Source organism: Epinephelus lanceolatus, chromosome 13 (assembly GCF_041903045.1).
Source record: "Epinephelus lanceolatus isolate andai-2023 chromosome 13, ASM4190304v1, whole genome shotgun sequence".
In the NCBI taxonomy this organism is placed as follows: domain Eukaryota; kingdom Metazoa; phylum Chordata; class Actinopteri; order Perciformes; family Serranidae; genus Epinephelus; species Epinephelus lanceolatus.
The window spans coordinates 16635872-16663715 of record NC_135746.1 but is presented as its reverse complement, the minus strand read 5'-3'; the positions used below and the strand labels follow the sequence as shown (position 1 = coordinate 16663715).

Below are 27844 nucleotides of genomic sequence, written 5' to 3'. Positions count from 1 at the left end.
TACGGTCAATTACCATGGATTGGAATTGACCAATCTGAATCTGCTTCCTGACTCTAACAAATAATCGTTTGAGAAAATCAAATCTATCAGACTAGTAAAGTAACAATGATCACCACTGAAGGACAACACAATGAGATGTGTCAAACAATTCATGTTAGATAGAAGTGCTTTCCTAAGCACTAGAGCTAATCACCACCCCTGTGTTGGGGCCTGAGTCATCTCAAGCTTGTATTTATTGAATCTCCATGGTGTTCTCTGTTTTTAAAGCTTTAGAAGTTTAACAACATATAAACCGGCCTGAAGAACTGAGACACGGAAAATATTTTCAAAAGATTTAAAAACATCAACGCCTTTTTCACTCCAACTCTTATAATGTGGTAAACATCTAAAGCCTTGGTTTTAATGACGACATTCCAAAATGGTGAACGCAGCTTCTCCCCTTTGACTTTGAGAAAAAATGCGAGGACCTCAAACCATCCCAGCCATGTTCCGCCCTGAGCTGTTTTAGGATGGGGCAGGTTCAGAGGTGATTGAGTGACCAGCGAGGATTGAGACATGCAGTGAACGGCAACAACAGCAACGAGCTCCACATTCCTGTGAGGCTACAAAATGGCAACTTTTGCTTAAAAGGGAGAGTCCACCCCAAAATCAAAAATATAAATTTCCCTCTTACCTCCAATGAGATTTATCAGTGTAGATTATTTTGGTGTGGGTTGCTGAGTGTTAAAGATATCAGCCGTAGAGATGTCTGCCTTCTCTCTAATAAATAGAAGTAGATGTCACTCGCTGTGGTGCTAAGAAAGACATTTGGAAAACTCAACAGCAATGTCTCTTTCCAGAAACCAAGACTCACTTACTCAAGATAATCCACAGACCTTGCTGTGAGCAGTTTCATGTAGGGAACAATTTTCTTCCTACTGAACTACATCCACCAAACCGCATCTCCACGCAGAAGAAAGCATACAGCTAATCATGGACGAGAGGCTTGTAACTCCTCGACTGAGCAGTGATGTTCTATTATCAGTCAATCAAGCTAGCTTAGTGGCAGCAGTAGTAGATGCTTCCGTCTGTGCGGTGATACAGTTGACTGGTGTAGTTTGGTAAAAGACAATAGTTTCTGCATGAGACTGTTCACAACAAGGTCTGTGGATAATCTTGAGTAACTGGCTTATGATTTCTGAAAAGAGACATTGCTGTTGGTCTTCTGGGCACTTTAAACACAACAAGCCGAGTGCCATCTAGTTCTATAATACCGGAGAGAAGGCAGACATCTCTATGGCTGATATCTCCAATGCTCAACAACTCTTACCAAAATAATCTAGATTGATAAACAGCACTACAGGTAAGAGGAAAAATATGTGCGATGCACTGTGCATTGTGCATATGGACATGGACACTAGGGATGTAACGCTACACTGATCTGGATCAATATATTGATTCAATTATCAGCAATCCAATATCATTGATGCAAAGTGAAAACATCAATATATATCGTCATGTTTAAGATCTGCCTTTGTTCTAAAATTGCCATGGCAAGTCTGCATCACCATTTTTGTCCAAGCAAACCTCCTTCGTAAACATTCAAACAGCGCTAGCAGCCTAGTGCCAGTCAGACAATGGTAGGCAACCAAGAAAAAGACAATGAAGATATTTACTGATATCTTTGCATATTGATCGCAGGCGCCTGCATTGAAGTGAACTGAATCAAAATAGTATGACCTTGTGATGTGAGCAAATATCTTAAAATTGTCCACGGAATTGATAAAGTATTGATGATGAAACTTGTGATTTACACCTCTTAATGGACACGTTAACATGTAGGAGGCCATGTTATGTACCATAAGAAAACTGCTATTTAATGTGCTTTTTTTGCTCTTTTTTAATTTATCATCAGTATATTATTGTCACTTATTTCCTTATATTGTATATGCTTTTGTTTGATTATGTTCAATGCATGTATATGTATTTTTTTATTACTTTTTTTGGGGTCTCTACATATGTTAAATAATCCTCAAAAATGCAAATAACAATTTAAAAAAAAAACTTTTTTGCCAGTGTCCACACGTCAATGTCTGATTTTTTTGCATTAAAAAGTAGACACCTCCTGCAGTAATTTTAAGTATGATTACAGTGACTGATGATTATGGATGTCAAACTAGCCCTCGCTGTCTTTGCTGATTTGAGTCCAGCTGAAACAGACCCGTCACTGCAGCTGGAGGTGACAGCAGTATGGGTCAGAGTTAATGAATAAAGTCGTGAGACTGAAGTGCAGCATCGGTGTCTTTTTCCATTTTCAGGTAGAGGTACAGCTCCAGTTACAACTGTTGTCCCCAAAGTCTTACTGACACCACTGACTAAATACACACATACACACACACAACTAATGAACTGATAAATAAGTAATGAGCCTAATCAGGAAACAAAATATCCCAGAGGTACTGAGAGAAAGATAAATGGCGTTCTTACCTCAGTCAAGACAATATCCAGATATAAACTAGTGATGAAGAAAACACATTATTCTACATTATCACCACTCAGTCTGAGTGATGAGCTCTGCAAGCCTCCACACACACACACTCCCTGGCACCGAACCCTGCACTCACATCGCCACCAGCCTGTGACATCACCCTGCCCGTGACATCACCTGCATCCGGCCAGACGCATCATTGCTTACCTATCGTGCACACAAAGTGCCCTTTGACCCCCTAACAGTCCCAGTGATCGCAGACAACTCCTGCTCGCTCTCTATAGTAACCAGGAAGTGCCAGGAAGTGGAGACGGAGAACAAGGGGCCATAAAAAGACAGTGACCCACTTCTTGCTATGCCTGTGCAAGTAAACAAGTCATTCACTGGCTTCCTGGTTGAGTGTGAGAACAACAATCCATTCGAATGAGCTCTGAGCATTGTGACAAGCTGTGACGCAGCCAAGACAAACATACCATGTGTTTTTTTGCATCTACTGAAAGACGCACAACAAACGAACACAATATCCAACGACAAAGTTTGTGTCGTCATTGCTTTCACCCCTCTCACCTATTTTGTGTTGAGGCTGATAGACCCAGTTATCATCGTCATCATCCTCGTCTCCGTCCGCTGCATGCAGGTGAGTGTGCGAGTATGATTGGCGGTTGTGGACGGAGTGGAGCTCATTCTGGCTGTGGAAGATGCGTCTGCTCTGGCGCGAGAGGGTAGACACGCTCAGCCAGCTGAGAGCGCGGGACAGGCCCGCAGGTTTCTCCTTGCGAAAGGAAGCTGACCTCCTTTCCCCTCTCATCCTCAATTTTGATAAAGCAAGTCCGAGATGCGAGGGTGTGCGTCTTTAAAACCACCTGGGGAAATAATCCTCAGATGTTGCGTTGGATGGCAGATATTCACTCTTAGTCCTGATCATGAGATTCCAAACATTTCTGAATGCAGCATCCAGGTCTGCACATGAAAATGCTTCAAACTATTCGGATTCCATGTCAAGTATTAAATTAGTTCCAGGAGGACGTTCAGCTATAACCCAGTTTTCCTCCACTTTGGTTGCACAGTTCCACATCGTGGCTCTGACCCGGACAGCCTCAACTTCCAGCCCCTTTCTCCTTCAATTAATCTCTGTGTCATAAGCCAAAAGCCAGACTTAAATCATCTCTTTTCCTTTCTTCTCGTCCTTTGTGTTTAAAAGACTCCGGGCGTTATTCCCAAACCCAAAAGGGATAATTAGGCAATCCAGCAATCTGGAAAATCACCGCCCATCTACAGCACACACTCAGATACACACACTTGGCTGTAATATTCCTCTGTGGTGCATGACGGGGTGGAGAGAGGTTTCCAAATTACATTTAGATACTTTTCAATCACAGCGAATCAGCAGTTGTTGTTTACAACCGTGTGTGTCCTTGAGTATCTCCAGTTGTTAGCACACACACCAGCTGACTCGCACCGTCTTCAGCGCCAGGTCAGACCAGGAGGTTAAGAGCTGTCAGCGTCCCTGGGTCTATTCCAAGCCTGATGAAGTTACAGGCACACACTTGCATATGAAATCCTCCCGCCACAAGTTCCAAATGCGGATCCTCTATTATGTGTGTGTGTTTAGATGCCAGGGGGTAAAGACGATGCCGCCTCGGAGGGTTGCCAGAGAATTTCATGAAAACTTGTCAACACCTTCTTCTTCCTCTTCTTCTCTCTTCTGTTTTGACTGCATTCCCTGGTGTATTGTCGACACTGGAGGGAGAGGCATGCTAAGAATGTTGATGTCGTTTACAAAAAACAAACAAACAAAAAAAAAAGTCCAGGTGTTCAAAGTCGCCGTCTGGATCTGAATCTCAAGTCAGCTGATCGGTGATAAAGCATGAATCAGGAGGGGAAATCCACACCTGCTGAGCACGCAGCGTGACGCACAGACAGGCTAATAAGTAGTGTGTGCTGATGAGGATTCCCTGAACTTCATTCTTGGTCAGTGTGTGACTGACTGTGAGAGTTGACTATGTGTGTTGTGAGCGTAGAGTTAGGATTACACCCAACCCTAGTAGCCACGGAGCTGAAATACGAGTCAGCCCGTCCCTTCTTCCTTTCCTTCCCTCCCTCTTTCTTTCTGTTTTCTGTGATCCCTGATCTCTGCCCCTCCCATCCGTTCGTTTGCCGGCATGGCAACCACTCCTTCCTCCCTCCCCTCGCACCTTTCTTTCTCCACTTATCCTTCTGTTTATGTTCTTCGCTATCCTAGTTGTCTCTAGTCCCTCAGGTGCTTCCTTATCGGAGACAAAGACGGAGCGTTTAATCCCTCTCAGGTGCTGGCGGTGATAATTGCGAGTTGTGTTTCATCTGTGCGACATTTTAACTGCCAGTAAGAGTTAAATAAGCGACCTGAGCAGCTACAGACTACGAGAGAACGCGCTGTAGATCTGCAAAGTCGGATTGATTCCTTTCTTGACACACACTGCACGTGGAAACCTACACATTTTTAGACTGTTAAGGCACTGCGCTGTATATTCAAAGACTTTTTAAAGACATTCTTACAGCATGAGAGTAACTAACATTCTGCCTGAGGTCCTGGAAGCAACTGGTTACACAACAAATTTAGAGTACCTGAAAGGAACCTCAACTCAATAACAGGATGATGAAAACACCCACCCAACAGTTATACATCAATCAAACATTTAAGAGATTGCATTAAAGTGATTCATGTTGTCAAAGATCTAAGAGAAATATGCAATTGGTGTTTTTCCTTTCGTAAAGCATAATACACACAACTCATATTTAGTTGCCCAACATATAGTTGAGGTAGGCTAAAAAAGCACACAGAGGTCCTCGGGGACAAAAACAAACTTTTTATGGGGCGCTACAAGTGTGTGAGGGAGGTGGAGCGTTCCCACCCAAGTGTAACCGCAGAGGGAGTGTGACCACCAAGGTGTGACAATAAACCAGCGCTCTGTGTGTGTGTGTGTGTGCATGTTTGTGTTCAAGTGTGTGGTGCACACAGTAACCATGTACAAACCTAATCAGTCCCTTTAACTTCCTTGTTCCTTCATTAAACCTGAAGACAGAAATTTACAGGAAGTAACTTATGTCTGATTTGAAGCTATAACTCCTATTTGTGGATCTCCTTCAGAGGATCCATTACACTGCTGAAAGCTGAGCCCAGATTTGTGGCTAGGATGTGGTGTAAACCTAGACTTAAACACCCATCGCTCTGTCAGGTCCCCAACCTCATTTTCTTTTTCCCTTTAGAGGGGAAATCTACTATCTCAGCACTTGCTGTTTACACCAAGGGACAACTGCCTGCTACTGATGCCCCAGCTTGACTTAAAACATGTAACACGTGTGTGCGCGCGCACACACACACACACACACACACACACACACACGTATATTTTAAGACCTTTGTCCGCATTGATGACACATAAGGCCACAGTCCTTTAATAATTAACCTGCAATACTCTCTCCTGTGCAGCGATAAAGGGACTGTGTAAGTATGAAATGAAAACAAGTGATTAAAAAAGCAAAGAGCAAGATGTTAACTGACTTAGTGAGGAAAACACTTAAACTCATAGAAGCCAAAAATGAAAGACAATCTACCATAAATACCGAGCAAAAAATAGACCAGTTCAGTCTATTGATTTCCTCTTTTCAGGAAGAAAAGCTCTTTTAGTACCGTAACCCCCCAAAGGGAATTGGAAAGTCAAAGGTCATCATATTAGGTCAGCATCCTGGTTCACCCCCACCTCACTTCCTTTTCATAAATCACCCTGTTTTCACGCCCTTAAAGCTGCACACAGCAGTGACAGTAATCAATATGTTCAACCTGATATCTGATGTCATTTAACAGCTTTGGTTTATCTGCTTCTTGTCAGAAATTCGTCAGATTTCTGTTGCCTAATTGTGAAACTTAACAAATATGTGGACTTTAAAGGAGCAATCAGTAATTTTGGGACCTTGTACATTAGTTATATCATAAATTAAGCCTTTGAGTTGTGGATGGTAAACTTGTTTGTTGTCTGTTTCTCACTGATTATGAGCCAAATTATGGACCTGTATTACTCCAAAGTTTACCATCACCACTGATTAAGTGACAGTATCAGAAAACCTTTTAATGATATATAATTTTTGTGTGGTGTTTATACTAACAGACCCTCCAATAAATTTGAGAGGGTTCAAAATTTGCTATAAAATGTGCATTAAATCAAGCATATCTACCAATAACAGCTTTAGTCCTGTAATAAATAAATTATCCACTCATCAAAATGAGACAATAATAAAATTAGGGACTTGAGAGTGAGATGAGATAACACTAAAATAAAGAAGTATGAATTTGACGGTTATGGATTTAGACACTAAATGTCTTCAAGAAATTCCAATATCAAGTCTGTATCAACATAATCGTACAAGTGTGTACATATATATATATATATATATATATATATATACACATATATATAACAGTATATCCGCAGATGTACTGCATCACGTACTACTCATTTTCTTCCCTAGTGATGTTACTGAGCACAAAATGCCTACACTGGTGGAAACAATCTCAGTTTACAGTTAATTTAGCAATAATTTAAATAGCATCATTTCAGCACCAGATACTGTCGGTCCCAGGCAAGATACAGTATCAAGGAAGCGATATGTAACATAAACATGGCGATACCATTAGAGGCATGTTACAGTCATTAGCAGTGAAACGATACAGACCCTACATAAGCTGCTGTTTAAAACAGCCTGTACAGGTCAAAGAGTCAGTTTGGGACATTCCTCTCACACATGATAAGAAAGGAGACGGGGGACAGAGTAAACATACGACCAGACACTGACAGACTAAAGTTAAGCTACTGACGTAATTAAAGCTAAATTACATAAAATCATAAGATTAAAGGTTATTAGATGACAAACTGGATTCACACTCTTGCATCAAAAGACACAGTGAGATATCTCAAAGAAAGCAAGTAAAAAGAAAAACGAAGAAACAGATGACAACGTGGACGGAGTGAATGAGACGGTCCTTTGAAACCGCTGATTATGAAGATGAAACATCTGAGTCTGAAAAACTAAATCCTGCAATTTAACTCCAAATAAGAACGTGCTGAGCCAACCAAATTATACATCCTGCTAAATAAACAGCAGGAAAGGTGAAAAGCATACATTTCACCTTAGCGCACACACACTCGACACACTGTCACCAATAACGTGACACAGACAGGAGATGGTGACATGCGACCTGGTTGCCAAGTAACTCAATCAGACACCAGAGGCAACGCTTGACATCGATACACACTGACCAGACACTGACACACAAAGGGTAAATATAGCAGATAAGCAAGCCTACCTGGATGCAACACATGCGAGCGCACACAGCCAACACACAAACATAGCATTTAGTGCATCCACGAGTCTACAATTGTCTCCCTCTCCCCCCCTAAAAAACACAAAAGCCTTGGCTGAGTGCGTCTGCCAAATCCCAAATCCCAGTAAGTACAGTTTCGCAGAGTGTGTCTCTCAGCGGTAACACATTCACAGAGCCAGTTAAACACAGGGGTTCAGCTACACCGCAGCGGAAGGCTTTTATTACCAGACAGCACCCCACATTTACTGGGACAGTTATATGGGAGTTTATGTTTGTGTGTATGTCTGTGGGGGTGTGTTTGACAAAGGCCAGATTGGGAAACAAATATCAAGTCATTCCTGTTGAATCGGGACAGCTTGTCTCTTTGGGAAACTGGTTTCCCCAAATTAGCTTCACTCCCTTCAGATCAATGGAACATTAATTAAGTTGGTCTTCGGCGATGGTTTAAGGGTCAGAGTTAGACGTATATCACTTCTGGTTTAAATTAGAGTAAACCTCCAGGGAAGTAACAGAAGTCAAGGAAACTATGCTCAAGCAGTGGGTGTGCATGTGTGTGTGTATTGTACGTTCTATATTAGGTGCCTACAGGAGTTGTTGGAATTTTCACCCAAGGGTAAGGAGGGCCTCTTCTCCCTACTTCGACACACACACTTGTGAGATGCACCACTGCATTTGTGTAGCGTATACCAGCAAATGCTTACACACTGTTCCTTTTCCACTGCATTTGTGCAGAACTGTGCTTTCATGGTACACAGAGTGTTTATAGGGTTGGTCAGACACCCACATCCTTCATTAATACATCACAATAAAACAACAGAATGAGCATTTTCATTAGTATAATAATTTTAACTAAGCAGACCTGCTCATTAATATAAGTTGTTAACGAACAGCTGTTAAATACGTTTCAATAGATAACAAAAATCCGCCTTTACTAAAAGATGGAGTCCTGTTATGGCTTTATTAATGCAATGAGGTTTATCATCCAATAGGGCTCTGCCAAATCTTTACTTTTCTCCCTATGCACACATCACATATATACATTATATGTCATTGTCTGGGGAACATATTTTGCACCTATACTTCATCTGTGTGATTATAATGTGGAGTGGACAATTACTATTATTTTCTATGTTTTTCTATTTAAGAATTGCTTCTTTTAACCAATGGGTTAAGATGTCAGAGTGGATTTCTACGCCGTTTGCTTTTTATGTTTAAGTAATTTCTGAATATAATATGTATAAATGTGCTGGGGAAAAAAGGAAATGTATACACTACCTTTTTGTTCATGAAAAACAAAATAAAAGTTCTAAATAACTGATATCTACAAGCTGTTTTTTCTTGGAAAGATGCCAAGATTTCATAGTAGTTCACACTGCATGACTTTAGCCCTGATTTTTCACTCACTGTTTTTGGAGCTCCCCGACAAAAGCTCCAGATCCGACGGAAATCGGCGCTGGCTTGGCACTTGGAATTGCCGTTTGAGCGCTGTGTTAACTGTTTGAAGAAAACACCAGCTGAGAGAACTCACCAAGATATCTAGCATACTAAATATCTGGACCTGTGTGGGGCTTTGTCAGTGAGATACAGCCAATAAAAGCACAAGACAAGGGTTGAGGACAGAGACATGCAGTGCTGTGGCACTTTCCAAGGTGTGTGTAGGTTTGAGAGGGAGAGAGAGGAAGTAACAGAGAGGAGGAGAAGGTGGAAGGTGGACTATTGCACACAATGTTTCTATGAGTTATTATCCTAATAACCTATGCCAAACGTTGCTTTGTCACTTTTTTACTTTCATATATTCTAGTGAGAAACCCACTGACCCCAGATTCTAGTTAGGTCCGCACATCACATGACATACTCTTTGGGGATTCCTCCTGATGTAAGGTCTTGTAGTGTGGGACATCCTGTCGCTGGTAAGGCATGTAGTGTGAAAACCATAACAACTTCAAGACTCCTGATACAAGACAGCAAGTTCTGTGGTGTGAACAGTGATCAGCGATCTAACAAATTTGAAAGTCATATAGTGTGAACTTAGCTTAACGTAGTAGTATATACAAGCTGCGTATATCTGGTTTCAACATTTGGACACACACACACACACGAAACAGGGGGTATAGGGGTCCTCCGCTAGAAAATGTCAAGCGTTAGACACCCAATTTCGTGCATTCAGGAAATTCTATGCACATATTTTTGCTTTTTCTGCATTAATTTATGGTGTAAATGTCTTTAATTTTGTCAAAATACAAGTCATCTGCTACTGTCATGTTATTATTAGAAAGGAGAAAGGCAGATGATCTAAAAATTAAGGTGTCCCCTGCATCACCCCCTACATCTATGCCTGTGAGTGTATACTGTATGGAAACGCAGACAATATCAAGAACTGAGGGCAGTGAGGTTAACAAACAAAGACAAAAGTGATTCTGACTTTCATTGTTTTGTTTTCATTGATTAGATGTAGTATCACATCCTTAAACTTCCTTCCTTCCTGAGTGTGTGCCCTGCATCCTATTCTTATCTTCACACAACACTGAAGACACAATTATCTGCCGTCACGTCCTGACTACTGTTTGACCTGTAAGGCTGCAAACTCTGAACCCTGACCTCTCTTTGAACCTAAGAGCTCAGCCTTCACCTCCACTGGCAGCAAGTCTGACTGCCTCATTCATCTTTCTTTATCTTAATCTCTTTGTCATGCTGTTGCCTAAAGTATCTTCAATGAATACTTATTCCTCCATGTTTATCATCTGTTTTTATCACCACCTTTTGTGTTTTTAAAAACACACATTATGCTTGTGAGATAAAAATCCTACGGATAAACATTGAAAAGTAAAGTGATGTTGAGTTTTACTGAATGTTTTTCATTCCAAACTGCTTTCAAGCAGGAAATCTGAAACCTTACATTTTCTCTGAAGTTGTCCTACAGTCATCCTTCACTGTCAGTCCTTCAGCAGACACATACATTAACAGGATTAATAAAGAGCACCGGTGCTGAGCTGTGACCAAAAAGCAACATTAAATTGTGTTTTGGTACCTTGAGTGCATGTAGCAAGAAATTGTAGAGCAGGCAACCTCTTCAGACTCCCATGAGGCTTTGCAAAGAGGTGATGCGTCATTCACACTGACAGTAATACACAGGAGACTGTGTTTATGTGGTGTGTCATAGAAACCGCATGATTTGTGTGTGGGGGGATGAGATTAATGTATAGTGCTTGCATATGTTGTGTGGTGTGTGCGGCCAGAGAGGGGGAATTTACCACAAGTATCCATATGCATATACTGTGGTGTGACTATGTGTGTGGGGGACAACACACTCAGTTAGCCATCTGCGCCCCAAAAGGGTCACCAGAGTCCATAGACTAACCTCATATAGTGGTATGATGCACTTAAGGTGCCACTAAGAATGATGGGAGGTTAGGTTATCAGTACAGATTGGATGAACTAGCGGACACACAGTCATGAGCAAGATACACATCTCCACACACACAAGCTATAAGTACAAAAAGCCTTTTTTTAATGTAACTCAACCTTGACTAAACCACAGTGTGGGGAGGAAGGAGATTACAGAGAATAACAGTGACTAATCCACATGATAATAGATCAGAGGATGAGGAAACTGTGAGTCAGACAGTATGAAATGTCCCTCTATCAGGTTAGCTGCCTAGCAACTTCAGACCTCCAGGGGGCGAAGGGTGGACCAGGGCAGGGCTGGTGGCCCAGCAACAGCCCTCTGGTGGTGGGGGATAGTGCTCCTGATGGCCCTTCATTCCCTCTGGAGCTCTGCAAACTGTTGAGTCTGAGTCATTTGTAGATACTCCTAAACATAAGTATTGCCACAGGAAATAATCTAGAATTGATTCTATCATCCCTTCAAATTACTCAGATTCCAATATTTATCTCTTTGTCAAACATATGTATAATGTTTTGGATCAGGGTTACAAATTCAATTGGGCCAGATTTTACAACTAGGATATTTTAGCAGCCAATTTCAAAGCTTTTAGCAATGCTGAATTTTAAACTAATGCAAATGGATGGAGCAAAAACAAACATCAGTATTTATTGTTCCACTTTTGCAATAAAGAATATACTATCTATTCATTCATTTTCTAGAACTGCTTATCCCGTTGAGGTTTGTGGGAGGCTGGAGCCTATCCCAGCTGACATTAGGTGAGAGGCAGGGTACACCCTGGACAGGTCACCAGACTATCACAGGGCTGACACATAGAGACAGACAACCATTCACAGATTCACACCTACGAACAATTTAGAGTCACCAGTTAACCTGCATGTCTTTAAACTGTGGGAGCTAGCAGCTGACACGGGGAGAACATGCAAACTCTGCACAAAGGGGCTCCCCCACCTCAGGGTTCAAACTAGGGACCCTCTTGCTGTGATATATTGTAGATATTTTTGGTCACATCACAGACCCAGGCACATCATGAAGTACAGAAACAGAATAAAAAAGAGCTATGGATGCACAGAACCACAACAAGTGGCAAGTAACCAAGTAACCAATAACACACCATTTCTCTCTCTACCAGTATCTCCCTCCCTCTCTCCCCATCTCCCACACACTCAAACCCACCTCACCTCATGAAATGTACACTGAGGTCAAGGAAAGGTGTTTAGGAAAAGCCACAGGAGGTCATTTTTTGACTATCTGACCACAGCGCAGATTGTTTGACAAGCTACTTAGCATGGTCTGAACTGTGTCATATGAGAAAAACGTTGATTTGTGAAAAATACCATGGGTGGTGTCACTACCTGATCCGTGCAACCTGCCTGAACCACGAAGCGCGAATGCAACTCTCAACAGAAGTGAGAAGGAGGCTAGGGGGCTCACTCGTTAGTTATTTCCATACTCTGTATATGTATGTAGTTAACATATTTTGTCATATATCAGATTTATACATGCTGGGCCACTTGGAGGTTGCCTCTGGACCGAATGTGGCCTGCCAGCTGCCAATAGAATAGGCAGGTTTTAGAGGATGAATGATCAGTCAATGAATATATCCACAAAAATGTATTAAACAACTATTTGATTATGATTTTGGGACATTATAAACGCCATTTTTCAACATTTTCTGCTTTAACTGAGAAAAAAAATCAACAGATTAATCAACATTAAAGTCATCGACAGCTGCAATACTAATATGTTTCTTTGAAACTGTTGTGCTCTTTATCTTCTTTTCCTAATCTTTACTTTTTTTTCACATTTTGCAAACAAGATGGTGATGAGACACACTAGGCAAGTTTTTTAAAGGCAACTCTTTAAAAAGATATGCAACTAGTGCTCCACATTTTTAACAATCTGAAAATGATGTTCAGTACTGCAACAAATATACATTTTCCACATGCTCATTGAAGTGCAATTACTACTTCTGACCACATGGGGTCACCATCAGACTGAAATTCCTTTCATGAGTAAAGTCCTGTCTCCTCTGCTGGTCAGTGTCGCCTTAGGTCTTCATTGAAAGGTTAAATCGGCCAGAAAATTCGGCGTCCATGTGTCTGTATGTTTGTACGCATATGCCTAACACTTAACTGTCGGACCAGAATCAGTAAACAACATTATCTCATGGCCTGAAGGGAATAAAGCATATTTGTGTGTTTATGGGTGTGTGTGTGTGTGTGAATCAAGATAGCAATCTCTAGTCAGGGATAACACTGCTATTTCAAACACTCAAGGCCTATATTTGGCCTCTCTGGGACAGCCCTTTGGAGGACACACACTCACACACACACACACACACACACACAAACACAGAGGGTCCTGTGTGGAGTTGTTAGACAGCGGCTAAGCTGGTCCAAACCCCTGGAGTCAACTCTTGTCAATTCACTCTGGTTTGAAGACAAATCCCCTCATTCCTGTGGCCACGTGCTCCATTATTCCAACATCTATTATTCTACTGTGTGTGTGAGTGTGTGTGTGTGTGTGTGTGTGTGTGTGTGTGTGTGACTTCTATTATTCTCTAGTAAAAGCTGCCGGCTTAGCTGGGAACACCACTCTCAGACACCCCCTCCTGCGTGTATGCAATTAAAAGTATGTGTGTGAATATGTGTGTGTCCAAGAGTCATGTGTGAGTGCGGTTTATCCACAAAGGGAAAAAGTGAAGCAGGTATTGACCTGTGACCCCTCACCTTTCACCCCAAAGCAGCAGCTGACTCAAGCTTAAGTATGGCTCTAAGTCAGTCACATTTGTTTGGTGCCCAGATGATTGTATTTCAGCACCAAAGCGGAGAACATCGGGTTTATTTCCTACACACACACTTTATATAGCTTTTCTACTGACACTTTTGGCGGTGCCGAATAGAGATGTTCCTCATGTCTAACTTCCCTGACACTTAAACAGAAGTTTAAACTTAATCTAGCCAACTTGTCTGAGAATAAGAGAACACTCAAAAACTGTCAATACCGAGCACAAATTGATCTATACAGTTAAACAACGTCTGAAAAAAATATTGCATACATCACAGGAGCCATTAGAAATTGTTAACCACCTTTTCCCACTACTCTCTCATGCAAGAGTGTGCATCCAAATTGACACACACATACATCCAGGCTTGTAGGGATCTACTGTGCACCCAAGTACCTCTCTCATTCAGCCCAGCAAGAAGACGTCTTGCCAGTGTGAGTGCATGTGAGGCTCAGACATACTTCTCTCAATGAACGTCTGCCAACAGCTGCAGACTTGCGCCAGTCGCATGCACGCAGTTCCAGCCATCGAATCTGAGAGCACATGTGCGTTTGTGTGTGTAAAAGACAGACAGGGGGAGCCGTTGATGATCAAAGCGACTGCTTAGTCTCGCATGCCAATCCACTTCCCTAACACACTTGTAGCGCCCCATAAAAACTGAGCAGCAAGGGAAGCTACGGTTAATAATCTTAGTCGACTACTCGTGCACATCCCTAGTGCCAAGTCAAACCATGCTGCATTGATTTGCATTTCCATTGCGAGTTTAAAGGCAACAATTCATCCCAAGCCGTGCCAAGTCATGCCCGAGATCTCCAGGTATGAGCCGAAGCACACTGACCACCTCCAAGCTGAGTTGCGGTGATGTAAGATGGGCTTTGTCATCATTATACATGACGCAAATAAAGAAGAAGAAGGCTGATGCATAAAGTAAGCTTATTCAATGTGAGGCTCAAAGGCTACCAGACACTTTTAAGACTCACTCAATGCATGAGTTGACATCATGAATCAGTCAACACACCTTAATGTGACAACTTTGACCATATTATTTGCTTTTATTGCATGACTTTGGCTACACTTTATTGATTATTAGATCTTTAGGGACTTAAAAAATGTATTTGAATTTCAACCAGATTATGCAGACTGCAAATATTCTACTTCTTCACGTGGCAGAACGCTCCATTGCCCTCTGGCAGAACTACACCTTCTAAGTCACTGCAAGCATACTGGAGGAAATGGGCTTCAGGCATACTCAGGCAGTGTAGACAGAAACTTAGAAAAGTGTGACAACTGTACAAGAGAGCTGTGACAACAATGACACCAGCCGGGCGGACAGAAATACCTTCTCTAGGATCACAAGCACGTCATTAGTTAAAGACACACCCTCAAGCAGGTAGCACTGTTGTATGGATATGCAAATCCCTGCTGTACCGGACTGACTTGCTAAGTCAAACAGACTCAAGCCAAGCTAGCACATGTGCACAGAAAAGGCCTATATGAATAAATGCACCATCGAGACAAAGAACAAGAAGGCGGCACAGACTGGGAGTGCTTTTGAGCCACATCTGTTAAACAGCCGAGTCCAGCATTAGGGCTGGAGACTGTGATTCTTCCAGTATGTGAATGATCATACTGTACGTGTAGCGTTCACATGTTCATGCTGTGGATTTATGAGGTGAGAGGCCTTGTCTCTGTTAGCCTGTGACTGAGGGAGAAGGAGACAGAAGGAACGGAGCAACGAGGTGATAGAGTAGCATGAGAAGAGGGAAAGGTTTGACAAAGGAGTGGCACTATAGCTTACAAGACAAATGAGCTCCAGTAATCTGAGCAGGGCATTCACACACACACAAACATACACACACACACACCCAACAGGCCTGCGTCCAGTGGTTGAAGGGGAGAAAGGGTGCGGTCGACTCTGTGCATTCCTCATCAGTCATGCCTGAGTGGAGGAGCGTTTCCAGCAGACCTGAGCCCAGATTTGGTTTGCATATGCATTGACGTTTTCACACGGACTATGGTATTTATAAAATTATATACAGATGGTGGATTTCAAAGTACAAGAGCAGCACCGAGGGCAAAGTGTGAAGACTCATATTTAAGCTTACCTATCCCCCTCGAATGTAACTTTTCCTTTGTTCTCTTTAGCCTCTCTATACAGCTCGATACTGAACACATATGACTTGTAGAAAATAATTTCGTCACGCACGTTATGAAATCTGAAACCTGGCACAATAATGAGGTAAGTACTTTACCCTGAGTGAACCAGCAAACTTGCCAAGTAATTTAAACACACTGTGCCAATAGATAAAAAGCATCCACTAGGCAATTCAAAATTAAAAAGCGAGTCAGAGTTGGTAATCAACATTTAAAGTATTTAGTGTCTGATGATTGATGATAAGCTTTGAGAGTCCGGTTCTACAGTGCAGAAGGTGTTCCTGAGTGTATTCATGAACGGCCAGGCAGCATGTTTGTCATAGCAACAATGTTTAAACTGAGCTTGTGTAATTCTGACATGTGGTCGGACCTGTTTTTTAAAGCTCACAGGTTGGACTGTGCCTGGCAGAAAGATTATGTGTGTCAGAGTTTTTGGGTGGCGGCAGGTTTGTTACTTCGTTTTACAAGCAGCTGTTTCAGGGGAAGCACCGCTCAGGACAGAAGAATGTTCAGTTTCACCGTTTATGCTTATACAGGAACACAAAGTCAAACACCTTAAACATGCCGGTGTGGACATATGGCGGGTCTGTGCACATATTTACATGCTCAACAATACGTGCACACACAGACACACAGACACCATACATTCTTTGAACTTTACTTTCAGATGTCTTTTAGATGACTCTGCTTTGAGAGCCCACTTCTGGCAGTGTGTTTGTCTTCCCTGCACACACATGACTGCAAGTGTGCATGTGTGTATTGACAGGCATGCCTGTAAACTGGATGCTGTGACACATGCGCGTGCAGCGTTGTGGAAACAGCAAGCTCCACGCTGACAAAACACACGTGCGTCTATTCAACAGCCAGCGACCTCCCACAGTGATTTTCCAGCAGATAATTTCTCAAAAGCTCCTCAGCTGTCACAGCCATTTATAAGACCTGCTGCCTAAATATTCAGTGTTTAATATCCAATTATACCAGTCACTTCTAGTGTCTGAATAAAGTATAAATAAATACCTTATGGTGTGTGCTGTGAATACATGAATGGGAAGCGTATACATTCCATTCGTATTTATGTATTCCACATGTTTTTAATTGCTTCATCACTGCTGGGGCTAAGGCTGCAACTACCTATTATTTTCAATGTCGAGAAATCTGTTGATTATTTTCTCGATTAATCGATTAGGTATTAGTAGGGATGTTCCTGGCGACTAATTTCCCTGTAGACTAAACGAAAATTTTAATTAAGACTAGTTGACTGGTCTAAAAACACAAAGAAATCAGTCAAAATTTAGCACAATTTATCGTTAAGTATTTGAAACAATGTGGTTTGAAACATTGCTCCAGTCTACTCGAGCATTACCGTGGGGAGGGGGATTGCTGTCTGACGGCTCTGTAGCCCCCACTAGTGGCGGGCAGCTGCATGACAGTTAAGGGACCTTGTACATGAATAAAACACTGTTAACGTACATGAATAAAACACTGTTAACGTTCATGAATAAAACACTGTTAACCGACTAATATTTCTGGTGCTGACTAGGGAGGCGCGCAATTAGCCGTCTGATCAATAAAACGTCCGCCTCCTCGCTAGCCACACGCAGCCCAATTCGCATCGTTCACCCGGAGACGCTGTGATCCCGCCCGGTCTGAGAAGATGACGCAGCTCATCACGACAATGACCCCGTAAGATATGCTTCCACTTAACTTTGTTGAATGTAAAAGCTTCAGGAAGTTAAAACAATATGTTGAGCCTGAATGTTCATGTTCACATTCATACGGCACGGCGCAAAGTGTCTCGTACTTCGGCGGCATTTATAATCTGACATGGTTGTCGAAGATTGTGATTAAAGACTTCAAATGGCTCTTAATGCACACAATATTTTTTGGAGAGTGTTTCTAATACTAAACAATAAATTGCACTAAATTTGGACAGTTTTCTGAGTGTTTTCCTTTTTTGGACTAGTCGAAGAGTCTTAATTAAAATTTTTGTTTAGTCGACGGGGAAATTAGTTGCTAGGAACATCCCCAGTGTCGACTAGCGAGGGGGTGGACATTTAATCATTTAGACAACTGATCGCACCCATCCCTAGTTATCAGGGCTATAAAATGTCAGAAAATGGTGAAAAATGTTGATCAGTGTCAAGACATTGTCCTCAAATGTCTTGTTTTGTCTTGATATTCAGTTTACTGTCATGGAGGAGCAAAGAAATAAGAAAATATTCACATTTTAAGAGAATGAAAACAGGTTTTTGACTCTTTTTTTTTCTCTTTTAAAAAAATCTCATTAAACTGATGAATCAATTATCTGTTTAGTTTGCATGACTTAATAGTGGACAACTAATTGATTAACTGTTGCAGCTCCATCTGGGACTGATGGTGTTTTAGAAAAAGGACCATCTCTTTCCTCAATTTTTATTGGTTAGGCCATTAATTAAACAAATATGGCCACTTTGTCGGTACTGTTAAAGAAATACAAACTATACTTTTTCGTTGGAAAGCCAGAAAGACCACTGATCAGAGCAGTGCTTCCCTACTTCAGGTGTAGAGCCATGAGAGGCTCCAGTGTCCAAGTGGATACGGACAATGAAAGAAAACACACAGGCAACCTCCATTTTCAAAAAAACAATAATAACAAATCAGCCACTCCAGGCCATTGTTTATTGTTTTCTATGGTTTCAGATTCACTTCTTAGAAAAAACTTCAAGCTGGACTCCCCAGGGAGAGACCTTAGGAATCCAATGGGGGGAGGGTTGGACGGTCAGACAGAAGTGAAGACAAAGTTCAGCTCATGCGCTGACAACCAATCTGGCAACCCACCAGGAGTCCAATCTGGCAGCACGCCAACCAAAACCCCACTGGGGCCTACGTACTACAGGTGTCACGGTCCTCTGCTACAACAGCTTTCTTTGTGTGAGAGTGTGTGTGTATCAGAGGGAGTGTGAGGCAGAAACAAAGCTGGACAAACAAATAAAAAAATTTAAAAAAATGAGCAGGAATCTAAAAATAAAAAAGCAAAGGTGGTATTTCAATCAGCATGTGCAAGTTTACAGCCTGCTCAGAGGTGTGAGTATTATTCGCCATGTGTTTACATATATAAAGCCTTTTAACAAGCACACAAGAGAGAGGAAAACTCTAATAAAAACCAGGAAGTGTGAAGTAACAGTAGCAGCAGCCTTGCAGGGCAGACTGGAAATGTGTGTGGCCCTCACTCATTGTGCCTGTGTTTAAGTGTAGGCTTGTGCTCCAGCAGAAACATATTTTGTATCTTAAAAGCACTCAGCACTGGCATAAACACTAATTTCGAGAGGAGGAGGGCAGTGTGGAGGACATGAAAGTGGAAAGTGATTAGATAGAAAAGTGAAATGGTGAGTCAGAAAAGAAAAGGGGGGACAAACAAAAGGAAAAAAGAGAGTGAAAGTGACTGAGACACAAAATAAAAGACAGAAAGACAGCAAGAGCAGGAGACAGTGTAGATTATGCTGATTGAGCAGACGGCAGGCCGACCGTTACCGTGACAATAGAGGCTGACTTAGGGTCTGGCATTTTGCCCTCTACAGCTGTGAGCTGTCTGCTGACACAAACACACACACACACAGACACACACACACACACACACACACGCCACGCAAAAATGTCCGTTATTCGGGGCTCATCCCTCTTATCCCAGCTGATAGCACTACATCAACCAAGCACAAGCCTCCTTTAAATGCTGGACTGAGACCAGCTTTAATTCACCAACACACACACACACACACACACACACACACACACAGATTCTTGTCTGTAACCTCTTTCCGCCCTGCTGGCTTACTTTCCTTACTCCTGATCCAAGAACAGTTCCCAGAGCAAGTCATCCCGTTAGTGGGGGATTTAAGAGCAGAATCCAGATCAGCAGTTGCTGGCCAGACCAGCTGGCAGCGCTGACTTCCAGCCGTTACACACTGGGGTTTCAAGGCACATTACAGGGAAACCATGGGTGTAATGGGGAGCGCACACACACGCACACTCGCACAATAGATCAACCCAAAATAGAGCGTCTGAGTGGAACACACCCACAGAGTAATATAAACAAAGATGGAGTTCATATTCGTTATGCTATGATTAACCATATAACGCGACAAGACTGTCAAAACACGCCCGTATCCAAACACACACACTGATCAGAAATAGAGCTCCCCAAAGATATTCCTCCCACGAGCTGTCAAAAGTCTGAGAGCGGAGTTCCATCTGGCCACCCTCCATTTCTCCTCCTTTTCCTTCTCCCCATCTGTCTTCCTCCATCTCCACATCCCTTTGTCTCATCTATCTCCATCTTTAATCTTCCCTCCTCAACTTGCTTCTCTGTTTGTCCATCTCAAATCTCACTGTTCCAACATTTCTCTGTCTTTTTCCCCTTTTTCTGGACCTCTCTCGTCCTCGTCTAATCGTGCCGTCTCTCTTTTCTCAAACACAGCCGGTCTTTGTGTGTCTGCGTTGAGGGGGTGGAACACAAACTCTCAGCCCACCTCGGACTCCAAGCCAAAGGCCACTGGTCGTGGCCACCCACCCACGGTGCACCAACACAGTAGGGACTTTCCCTCTGTGTGTGCATGTGTGTGTCTGCCTATAGCTGGTCTTCATGCCTGTCTGTCTGCATGCATGTGTCTGTGAGGATGCTCACAGGTGTGTGTGTCTGTATATAGGCGTCCAAGTGTCTGGGTGTGCATTTCACACTGTAATTTCCGTACATGTGTTAGCATATACTTGTCTTCGCATGTACAGTACAGGCCAAAAGTTTGGACACACCTTCTCATTCAATGCGTTTTCTTTATTTTCATGACTATTTACATTGTAGATTCTCACTGAAGGCATCAAAACTATGAATGAACACGTGGAGTTATGTACTTAACAAAAAAAGGTGAAATAACTGAAAACATGTTTTATATTCTAGTTTCTTCAAAATAGCCACCCTTTGCTCTGATTACTGCTTTGCACACTCTTGGCATTCTCTCCATGAGCTTCAAGAGGTAGTCACCTGAAATGGTTTTCCAACAGTCTTGAAGGAGTTCCCAGAGGTGTTTAGCACTTGTTGGCCCCTTTGCCTTCACTCTGCAGTCCAGCTCACCCCAAACCATCTCGATTGGGTTCAGGTCCGGTGACTGTGGAGGCCAGGTCATCTGCCGCAGCACTCCATCACTCTCCTTCTTGATCAAATAGCCCTTACACAGCCTGGAGGTGTGTTTGGGGTCATTGTCCTGTTGAAAAATAAATGATCGTCCAACTAAACGCAAACCGGATGGGATGGCATGTCGCTGCAGGATGCTGTGGTAGCCATGCTGGTTCAGTGTGCCTTCAATTTTGAATAAATCCCCAACAGTGTCACCAGCAAAACACCCCCACACCATCACACCTCCTCCTCCATGCTTCACAGTGGGAACCAGGCATGTGGAATCCATCCGTTCACCTTTTCTGCGTCTCACAAAGACACGGCGGTTGGAACCAAAGATCTCAGATTTGGACTCATCAGACCAAAGCACAGATTTCCACTGGTCTAATGTCCATTCCTTGTGTTTCTTGGCCCAAACAAATCTCTTCTGCTTGTTGCCTCTCCTTAGCAGTGGTTTCCTAGCAGCTATTTGACCATGAAGGCCTGATTGGCGCAGTCTCCTCTTAACAGTTGTTCTAGAGATGGGTCTGCTGCTAGAACTCTGTGTGGCATTCATCTGGTCTCTGATCTGAGCTGCTGTTAACTTGCCATTTCTGAGGCTGGTGACTCGGATGAACTTATCCTCAGAAGCAGAGGTGACTCTTGGTCTTCCTTTCCTGGGTCGGTCCTCATGTGTGCCAGTTTCGTTGTAGCGCTTGATGGTTTTTGCGACTCCACTTGGGGACACATTTAAAGTTTTTGCAATTTTCCGGACTGACTGACCTTCATTTCTTAAAGTAATGATGGCCACTGGTTTTTCTTTAGTTAGCTGATTGGTTCTTGCCATAATATGAATTTTAACAGTTGTCCAATAGGGCTGTCGGCTGTGTATTAACCTGACTTCCGCACAACACAACTGATGGTCCCAACCCCATTGATAAAGCAAGAAATTCCACTAATTAACCCTGATAAGGCACACCTGTGAAGTGGAAACCATTTCAGGTGACTACCTCTTGAAGCTCATCGAGAGAATGCCAAGAGTGTGCAAAGCAGTAATCAGAGCAAAGGGTGGCTATTTTGAAGAAACTAGAATATAAAACATGTTTTCAGTTATTTCACCTTTTTTTGTTAAGTACATAACTCCACATGTGTTCATTCATAGTTTTGATGCCTTCAGTGAGAATCTACAATGTAAATAGTCATGAAAATAAAGAAAACGCATTGAATGAGAAGGTGTGTCCAAACTTTTGGCCTGTACTGTATGTACTTGCATGTGTGTCCATCTGTGCACACTTTCTATCCAGTGAAGAGACCACCTCCCGTTGCAGGCAGACAAGAAAGGACTACAAGATCTGCTCTGACCTGTGAAGTCACCCTCCGGTGCTCAAACTGCACACCTTACACCCATCATAACAGCACATGTATTCAGTTGCTAGCCAAAGAAGAATATTGTTTTTCCAACAAAAACAAAATGAAAACATGAAACGCAACCCCATCCAAGACAGGTATTGTGTATTTTTCATTGTATCTCAGGTTCCACTCGTACCTCCTCCTCCTGCAGGGCCTCTGACTGCGTTCAGATCAGCTTAGGTTTCTCAGGTACTTGGGAAGAAAACCTCCATTATAGCTGGACTCTGTGATTTCATTTGTTCAATTGTCACCTTTGCACTTTACAGTGTTTTACATTCTTCTTTCTCAGACTGTTGTTTGCAGCGCATTAATGTTTTAGCAAGTATCTTAACAGTTGGAGGTCATGCTGAGGTTCACCCAACAAAAGTTGGGCGATTTCTTTTGCTAACACACTGTTCTAGATGAGTGACACACTGTAAGTTTTCTAGAGGTACTCCAGAGATTTTGCATTGGACCTTCATTAAGTTGTGAGAAAAAGTAAAGTAAAAGTAAACTTATTTTCATGTGCAACACTGGTGGAGTTGTCCTTGAAGGATGTAGGAGTGGGGGATATGAATAAAAGCCTCTATCAAGGTAGATACAATTTCATACTGTGATAGCAATAGATTAGGGCTGCCCACTGAAAGACGGACATTCGAATCTTCAGTTGGAGAGCCCTCAGGCAACTGAGATTGAATCAAAGTGAGCAGTTTTTTTTATTATTATTTTTGCCAGTCAGTGTGCTGTGTACTTTTGCTGCAAATTGAGTGTTCTTCACTCCCATGGTGCTCTTTTGTACAGGCAGCTGCGGACACAGGCAGCTGCCTGGAGGAGGAAAGTCTTGCCAATGTAAGATTCTGAAATAACATTATTTTCTGCCTTCTGCTTAGAGGTGGTGAATTTAGAGCTCAACTCAATGCAATACAGTCTCTGGCTTTTGTTTGATACCTAGTGTCGGCAAATCGTTGCTCATTTCCACTTCGTGCAAATAGCTTGTTTACTATATGTACTATGTACGCCAATGTCACTCTTAAGCCCAGTTCAGACCAATGATTCACAACGAGACAAACCGTTTTAGAATGTTGCAGAGAAAAGTTGCAGCGGTGTGAACTGACCGTTAGAGCCCGACTCTAGCCAGCTGATGGTGTCACCTGCAACTCAGCTGGCCAAATCGCCTGCATCTGGTTTTAAAACGAAGGCTGTCACCTCTTTCTACAGCCAGTTGGCTTGTAGTGAAGTCCGCTAGTCAAGTCAAAATGACTGCAGTCGGAGTGTTTGCTTGCTGCAGCAGGTGCTCCGTCCCTGCCAAGCCCTCTGTTTATCTTCACTGGATATCAAAGCTGGATATCAGAACGGAGGTACAGACAGTTGTTGCAGAGATGATACACTGTCTCATCTAGTTGCACTGGTGGGAACTGGCACATTTTTTGAACATTGCAGAGTGGCATTGGAAGTAACTGCCTGTTTCAACTCGTCTTTTTGTGAATCATTGGTTTGAACTGGGCTTTAACCCACTGAACCCCCTTTAAACTTGACAGTATATATCAAAATAAATTAAATGTTTTGGAGAATCAAGCAAGACACTGTTTACAGATAAAACAGTTGGCTTATCTGCCTAAATGATGATAATGAGGATACTTTATCACACTGATGTACAAGTGTTGCCCAACTGACCAAATACATCCTAAAGTATTTAAGTGACACCATGGCATGAACAAGTACAGAAACATTCCTAACACTATAAAAGTATCAAACATTTTTGGTCCCCAAACATTTATGGTTTAACACTGTAGTCAGTTGCTGGCAGCAGCAATCACCAACATGTTGGAGAAGCGCGCCAAAACAACAGAAGAAAAGTCCAAACGGTGATAAACTGCACTGAAAATGCTTTACGGATTAAGCTTGATGATGGAACTGTTGAGACTTCTGAGTCTAATCTCATGAAAAATCCACCACCCTGAGGTTACAGTTCAGGTTTTCTGAAAGCTAGGGAAAACCCTTCAGGATTAAGTCCTGGCTGCATGTGACACACTGGTGACTGCCAACAACAATTTGGAGAAGAGAGGATGAACCACGAGTCCAATGTAGGAAGCACAGAGAAATCCGTGTTTCTACTGGCAACACAAGGAAAGAACAGCATACGAACCAAACTCTCTCAAAGCTAAGACAAGACATGGCTAAGCAGAAGGTAGCCTCGTCTATATTCTTTGGCAAAGTGTGTACTTTTGGGGGGGAACTCCTTCATTAGTGGAGTGAGACAACTGATATTTTGACTACTCTAGTATAATACAGCACCCAATAGACTCCACAGTCTCCAGACCCTTAATAAAAGTCCAGTCATAAAGTTGGCAGACCATAATATTAACACTGTCTCATAGTTAAGTGATGGGTACAGCCTTGGTTCAGCCAAAATGTAAATATAGTTATCTGTGGGTGACATGCTGTCTGTCAGTCTGTTTCTAGTTTCTAGGGGTAATCTGTGCACCTCCCACTCGTCTAGACGACGCAGTCACTCCATTATTAAAGGACACAACGCCATAGCAGCAGATTTCCCCAGATCAAAGACTGCAGCCTCTCAACCAGCCTTGCTTCGGTGTCACATAATTGCACAGACTAATTACTTTTTCAGTGTCGCACTTTGTCACTGACCTTTTGAGAAACTGAATCTGAGTCAGTCAGTTTAAAGAGATACTGGGGATAATAAGTTTAAGGGCAAATGAATCACTGTTAAAGGCTGTGAAAACCTTTTGGCTCCAACAGCAACTTAATCATGAGCAATGGGGTCCTACATGATCACACATTTTTCTGCCAAAGTTAAAACTATTTTTGTGATTTCGCTTGAGAGATTTCTGTATTTATGTTTTCTGTCAATGCTCTCCTCACTGGTTTGAAGTGGGCGGGGCTCATTTTGAAACACAAGACATCACATACTTCCATGAACCAATCAGGATTACACAATATTTCAATAAAGAATGATGACACTTGGGTGGTGTCTAATATTGCCAGGGCAAAACCAAACTAACCATCCTAATGGCGCAAATTACATGGTGTTAAAGGGATAGTGCACCCAAAAATGAAAATTCAGCCATTATCTACTCACCCATATGCCGAGGTTGTTTTAGAGTCCTCACATCTCTTGCGGAGATCGGCGGGTGGAGCGGATAGCACACCTAATGGCAGACGGCGCCCCAGACTAACATCCAAGAGCACAAAATTGAATCCACATAGTATCTCCATACTGCTCATCCGTAGTGATCCAAGTGTGCTGCAGCCGCGAAATAAAAAGTTGTTTGTAAAAACGTCATATTAACTCTGTTTTTAGCCTCACTGTAGCCTGTAGCTCTGACTGCTTCTCTATGCTCGGCGTTCACGTGTGCGCGCCTGTGCGAGACCAGCGAAAGCATGAGCTTTGCTCACCCGTGTTTACATCACGTGACACGTGCACCGCAGGGAGAGACAACGGTAGCCACAGTCACTAAAAGATAATTTGCACTACGGTCTTTTAGCAAAGGACAGCCCAACATGTCTGAAGACTTTGAAATTGAGGAGGAACAGCATTTCTTTGTTGAGTCGTGTTTGTTTGAGCCTGAGTATACGGACGGAACTCAGGCTACTGGATGAAGCAGCCGCCGCAGCTCATGAGCCTCAGCCAGCCGCAGAATACCGGAGTCGAGCACTGGAAACCTGGTGGTGTAGTTGTTTCAAATGCAAAGCAATGCCAACGGCTGAGGAAAGTCTTTGCTGCTCAGACTGGGAATTGGCAATGCCTGCACTTGAGAATCTGGACATCAGTACTGATGAGACTGCTGCTCTTCAGAGCTCATCACCGATCACCCTGAGCACACACGTGAGCGCGGAGCACAGAGAAGCAGTCAGAGCTACAGGCTACTTTGAGGCTAAAAACAGAATTCGTATGACGTTTTTCGAAACAACTTTTTATGTCGCGGCTGCAGCACACTTGGATCACTACAGATCAACAGTATGGAGATACTTTGTGGATTCAATTTTGTGTTCTTGGACGTTAGTCTGGGGCGCCGTATGCCATTAGGTGTGCTGGCCGCTCCCCCCGCCGATCTCCGCAAGGGATGTGAGGACTCTAAAACTTCACCAGGGCCTCCATTGGCATATGGGTGTGTAGATAATGGCTGAATTTTAATTTTTGGGTGCACTATCCCTTTAAACTCTTAATTAAATAATAACTTTGGATGTTTGTGCCAAACTTTAACTGTGATTCTTGCTTATTTAACCATATATATTTGTTTTGTAAAAATACACACTTTGGGGCTGCTAGATCATTTGGTTTCTACCTTTTTTTTTGTTGTTTTAAGAAATGTCAGAACTGTCTCATTTCATTTTCTTAAATGTGAGTATTTTCTGGTTTCTTTACTCTTCTGTGACAGTAAACTGAATATCAAGGCAAAACAAGACATTTGAGGACGATGTCTTGGGCTTTGGGAAACACTGATCGACATTTTTCACTATTTCCTGACATAATTTTCTACTTTGATGTTTGTCAATTAATAAAACTACACAGTAGGGCTGGGCTATATTGCGAAAAATGTTATCACGATAACAACGTTCATATCAGTCAACATCGATAATTATCAGGATTAATGTGAAATCATTATTTATTTTGTTTAAAAGCTGATTTTTGCACCTAAGTGAAAGTTAAAGGAACCATATTATTATAAATTGTGGTTAAACTGCTATTTATTGTCAGAAAATGACAACATTTGCCAGCACATTCAACAAGTCTGAGGTGCATTCAAAACAATTCTAATCGAAATAATGTCAATAAATAAAATAAATAATACTAAATAAATAAATAAATATAGAACATAGAAATCTTGATTCTGGCCAGCAGCATGTCAAACTCTTTGCAGAGTGTTTTAGCTGATAATATAACATGAATAGACAAAAGAAAAACTCAACTGTCATCAGTTTTACATCTAAAGTATGTCATTTCTGCCGTTTCTCAATTAAAACAATTACAAAGACGGACTTTGATGATATCGTGAAATAGCGTGGGATCAGTCATTGACAATGAAAATCTATCTGACGTGACCAAGGCAGAAATCACTAGTACATGTATTAAAGGTTGATTCACGTTACAATAAATCACCGTATGTCATTTTATTCTAATGACAGCCACAAATCTA

The 27844-nt window shown here is 42.2% G+C and overlaps 1 protein-coding gene across 7 annotated transcripts in view; it reads right to left on the bottom strand.

Moving 5' to 3' along the window:
• The window catches only part of nhsl1b (NHS-like 1b), a 137055-nt gene that overhangs the window by 68321 nt on the left and 40890 nt on the right, over positions 1 to 27844 (bottom strand). For 2 of the 7 annotated variants that reach the window (XM_033647939.2, XM_033647946.2), the window contains exon 1: positions 3035 to 4492. The exons of 4 other annotated variants lie outside the window; for them this stretch is intronic. In XM_033647939.2, the coding sequence (XP_033503830.2) occupies positions 3035 to 3275 (241 nt within the window). In that variant the 5' untranslated portion in view covers positions 3276 to 4492. Of the gene's footprint in view, positions 1 to 2466; positions 2612 to 3034; positions 4493 to 27844 lie in introns of those variants that run through there. One more of the 7 variants, XM_078173803.1, reaches the window with a different exon arrangement.